Source organism: Nothoprocta perdicaria, unplaced genomic scaffold, assembly GCF_003342845.1.
Source record: "Nothoprocta perdicaria isolate Ctin4 unplaced genomic scaffold, notPer1 scaffold_16, whole genome shotgun sequence".
NCBI lineage: Eukaryota > Metazoa > Chordata > Aves > Tinamiformes > Tinamidae > Nothoprocta > Nothoprocta perdicaria.
The window spans coordinates 3,885,314-3,890,484 of NW_020454760.1; the positions used below are offsets into that span (position 1 = coordinate 3,885,314).

Here is a 5,171-nt window from a genome sequence, read left to right on the forward strand (position 1 = left end):
GGGGCCGTGAGGAGCGGCGAGGCGGCGGCGGCGGCGGCGGGGCGGGCGCCGTGCGGGGATGCCTGCTCGGGCCGGAAAGTTTCTTCTCCGCGGTGGCTCCACCGCTTCCAGCGCCGGCTTCTCCCTGGTCTTCCTCGGTGAGTGAGCGCGTCCCCCTCGCGGCTGCAGCGCTGCCATTTTGAGCGGTAGTTTCGCCCACAGGCTTCCCCCCAACTCGGCCGATACCTCGACGGGACGACCCTGCAGACCCCTGGGCGCCGTTGTCCCCAGGGAGGCCGAGGGCTCTCCGGGCAGCTCCACTCCGGGGGTGCCTGGGGACGGAGTCAGCCAGACTCGGCTCCCCCGACGGGCGGTAGCCGCCCGCTAGAAATACTCCTGAAAACATCTCCTGACAAGTGCCCCTGGCTCCAATACCAAAATCCTTTCAAAATACATTATTTTCCCCCGCCTGCGACAGCCTGAGCCCCCAGCAAAGTAGCTGAAGGGCGAGCCTCGTTGTTCGCCGATCCGCGGGCGCCAATTYCAGCTGCTCGCGGCCCGGAGAGCAAGAGTTAAACCGGTGCCTCGTCGTGTGTCGAAGCGAGTGACCGGCTTAGCGCTGAAATTGTGCTTGGCCCTCGACGAGCCATAATCTTGGATCTAATCTTTAATCTAGTCAAAACACACACCAAAAAAATGGTCCTGGCAGGCTTTTTAAAAGAGCTGAAATCAGTTGTCTGTTTCTGACGATCGCCTTTGGTACAATACAAAACGTGATTTCTGCCCATAGCCTTGAAAAGCCTCCCCGAATCCTGGGTTATTCTATTAGATTGCAATTACTCGTAACAGCCAGTGATCTTCTCATCCTCTCCATCACATGCTACCCCTCCTTTCCCCTGTACTGAAAAACTAAGTACTGAGTGAGACGGATCTGCAAAGATTGCTTAGGGGATGATTACTGATGATTACATCTGTTTTTGCCGTGCTAGAGGAGACGGGTTCTTCTCTAGTGGGGCAGCAGAAAGAATGAGATCGACAAACTGGCAAATAAAGCAGATTGGGGTCCGATAATTGCCTTTCTGAACAGCCAAATAAATCGCTGAATACAAAAAAGGAAGGGGGAGCAAATAAACAGTTTAACAGTAGGAAAGAGAAGACAAGTCTCCGCTCTTTGTTTTAAGCGTGTAATACCTTAGAGAGCAAATAAGCAATGTTCTTAGTGATAATACTGCCCATTTATGGGGGAAATAGAAAGCAAATGGGGCACAACACTGCTGCATCTGGGGCAAATCTGGGAAGAGAAAAGAAACAAAATAATGGGGGAAGGTGGGGGGGTTAAGGTTGCTGTAGATGGTTGCCTGATTGCCTCACAATACACTGAATTGAACTTTATGAACCATACTGTATTTATTGCTGTCATATTTAAAAAAAAAAAAAAAAAAAAAAAAAAAGACACTTAAAAAGAGTTGGGGGGAGGGAAAATCTCTGTTTGGTAGAATGAAAATCTTCAAAAAATAATTACAGCAGTGCATAAATTGTTTCTGTGTTATGCATTTTTGTACCCCGAATCACTGAAAAACACACAGATGAGTCCTGATGGTCCAGTAAAATAAAGCAATAAATGCGTAATGTTTGGTCCTGTCAGCTTCCCTGTAGGAAATCTATTTCTCCAGGGTGCAAATAAGGGTTCTCTCCTCCTTTAATAAGATTTGACATGCTGTGTTTTACCTACCTACCAGCCACTGCCTTCCATTTCTGGGGGCGGGGGGAATTTGTTAATGTTACATAACAGTTACCTTGAACATTACACATGTTTCCAAATCAGGCGGCTGTCCAGCTGATGTATCCAGGCTATAGACAGAAGATGGATTTCTATAATATTGCAGATAAAATGTAAATGAAATGACTTTGGAAAAAACTTTTACAAAGCGCTGCTCTCTGGATATTAAAACGTTTCCCTTGTGGGTGTTTTTTGTTTGTCTTTTTCAGTAATACCTTTCCCATTCAAAAAAACAAAAAAACAAAAACAACAACAACAACAACAACAAAACCACAAATAATGTGTTTAACTCCCTCTCCTCCTTCAGCAAAAATACAATAAAACAAAAGATATCCATAGATCAAGCATACTGCTTTTCTGCTTTTACTTCCATCTTCTCAAATCCAGCTCCTGGGATATTACTAACACCACAGCATAATCCCAGGCTGCAATAGGGAATCGAGTTCAAATGTAGGGAATCTGTCAGCATCTTGTCTCCCTGGTGCCTTGTAAGCTCCTTCTGAGAGCAGGGGCATTATGTTTTGTTTGGGTGCATCAGCAGGTACCACTCCCTCTATTCCTTACCTGAAACCTAAAGAATTCAATTAGTAACGGGATTGGAGCTGCCATTTTTTTTTTTTTTGTCTTCTCAATCCATCCCTCTCTCACATGCAGGAGTTGTAGGTGAGGGAGGCTAGACTGTTGGTGTCACCACCCCCTCCCACCCCTCTCTCTCTCTCTCTCTCTCTCTCTCTCGCATTTTAGCTAGCAGGAGAGGATGTGGAAGGAGCAGCAGGAAACAGGTACCTCTTGCTCTGCCCCTGATTCTCACCCTCTTTTCTTCTCACTGCAGGAGCTGGAGCGGCACCCTGGATAGCCAGCCATGATTGCCACTGGAGGCCTCCTGAGGATCTCAGCTAGGAAACAAGACCCGTTGCGGCCCCAAAGCCAAGTACTCAAACGCAAACGCAAGGCCAAAAAGAAGCGCAAGAACGACGTGGTGGTTGTGAAGGGCAAGCTCAAGCTGTGCTCCCTCTCGGGGCTTATTGCCCTCTGTGGGATCCTGGTGCTGCTAGTGGGCATTGCCTTGGCGGTGGTGGGTTACTGGCCGAAGCCCAGCCACGTGTACAGAGAAGGCAGCCTCGGTGGGAGCAGACACCYGGTGCCGCAGGGGGGCACCCCCAAGAACCGCTCCCGGAGCCAGGCAGCTTCCCACCCAGAAACAGCCCCTGGAGCCAACTCCTCCACTACTGCCACCATGCAGGGGTCCCCACAGTCACCCCCCACTTCCTCATCCCCCCAGGCCTCCATGAGTTTCCTCTTCCGTCTCTTCTCGGGCTACCTGCATTCGGACAAGCTGAAGGTACTGGGCCCCCTCATCATGGGCATCGGCATCTTCCTCTTCATCTGCGCCAATGCGGTGCTGCATGAGAACCGTGACAAGAAGACCAAGATCATCAACCTGCGTGACCTCTACTCCACGGTCATTGATGCCCACAGCCTGCGGGCCAAGGATGGGGCAGCCCCGGCTACAGCCCCTCTCAACGGCTTTGTAAACTATGTGCAGGCCCGAGGCCTGGAGCTCAAGCCCGGCAGTGAGGGCCTGGGTGCTGCGGCCATGCTCGCCAAGAGCTCCTGGCCACCTGCGCTCGGTGTGTCCCTCTCTCCGCCGGAGCGGGCGTCCTCTCCGCGGCGCTCCTCCTTCTGCAGCCCGCCGCATGCGCCCAGCCTGGCAGAGGCCGTGTACAGCATCTACCGTGAGCGGGCGGCCCTCGCTGGCCACCCCCTCTCCAGCCCACCCTGCAGCCCCCCGGAGAGCTGGAGCAGGCACAGCACAGCCAGCTCCATCGTGGACTCCTCACTCAGCACCTTTACCCTCCTGCCCCTGAAGCAGGGGGGTAGAGCAGGGGGCTGGCAGAGGCCCCCTGGCGAGCGAGGTGCCCGTGAGATCCCACGAGGGGAATTTGAGCTGAGCCTCACTGACCTCAGCAGCAGCTACATGGACGGACACCATGGAACAGGGAGGCACAAGCTGGTCCTAAGGCGGCAGAGCACCAGCTGCCTGCCTGATGCCAGGTACCCACTTTCCCCTGAGGCTCCTCAGTCCTCATCCATCAGCAGGGGCCCGAACTCTGGCCTTTTGGTAAAGGCATCTTCTAGCTACTCCAAATCCCTGGATCTGGGGAGATCACCCCCTTCTCCTCCCCTGGCTATCACCAGGATGGATTCCCAGAGCTCCCAGTCTGAGCCTTCCAGCAGCAGCAATAAGGGCTACAGCCACCTGGAGGAGGCAGGCACCTCCTTGGAGTCAGTTGCCAACACCCCAGCCAGTAAAATCCAGGACTGTGAGGAGGAGCCAGTCAAGCAGACTGCCCCCCTCGAGGCTACCAACAAAGAACAAGCTGGGGAGCAACCTCAGCAGACTCAAAGACAGTACACAAATAAAGAGAAACTCTTTATGATTTCTAGGTCGCACACTGCATTAGAGCTGGAGGACGGGGAGCTGGAGAGCACTGGCATCTAAACCAAGCACAGAAGGCTCGAGGACACCTTGCAACCCTCCACACCTTCCCCCTCTATCTTCTTGTGGACTTAGGAAACCAACCAATATCCAAAGAGCTGCAGTATATTGTCCTTAAAAGTTGAATTCAATAAATCCATCCTGTAGATGACTTCAGGAAGACAAAAAGAAAATCTTTGCAGTCCGATCGTGATTGTATGTTCCATGCAAACCAAATTGTATTAAATATCCACAGTCAAGTTCTTTGGAAGAGTTTAATACAATTTTGGACAGTATAATTGTGCACTTTACTGTTTGATTTCCAAGTGCCCCTTTTCTCCTCTAATTTCTTTCTTGCTGATATACCACTAACTGCTTGAAAACCACAGGCACCTTTTTATGCTCCAGGGCAACGTGGTCTACAGTTCAAGAAAGCTGAGCTCTCTCTTTGTTTTGGTTCAATTACTCTAAAAAGTTTGCAAGGCCTTAAGGATGATGTACCTTGACAAAGAATGAGTTTAAATTCTGGAAAAATGAGAACTTAGAAGAGACTGGAGCTGAACAGAGCTCTGAGAATTTAGGTAAAATCATAACATTCCTCAATCCAAAATACCTACTACTACATGATACTTTATTAAGTATTATTACATATGTATTGCCTAATAGCATTAACAGTTTTTTTTTAATAAAAAAAAATACAAACAAAACTGCTACCCCAAATAGTCCTTTATTTTGGTAAGTAATTTCAGATATCAGAAACTTTTGGTTTATAGTGAAAGATTAAAGGGAAAGATTAAATGCTTTTCAGTGTTTAATCATTTTGGAGTAATTTCAAAACTGAGAAACTGCACTTTAATTTTATCAGCACATTGTGTCTCCATTTCTAACAATGCTTTGTGACAGTTGAAAAATCTGAGATTTTGACATTCTAAG

General features: G+C 49.5%; 1 protein-coding gene across 1 annotated transcript; it reads left to right on the forward strand.

Moving 5' to 3' along the window:
- Positions 1–48: 48 nt before the first annotated feature.
- On the forward strand, positions 49–4,919 carry TMEM200C (transmembrane protein 200C). Its single transcript, XM_026035483.1, has 2 exons — positions 49–137; positions 2,592–4,919. Exon 2 carries the CDS (start codon positions 2,622–2,624, stop codon positions 4,260–4,262), a length of 1,641 nt encoding a protein of 546 aa, XP_025891268.1. The 5' UTR covers positions 49–137; positions 2,592–2,621; the 3' UTR covers positions 4,263–4,919.
- The last annotated feature ends 252 nt before the right edge of the window (positions 4,920–5,171 follow it).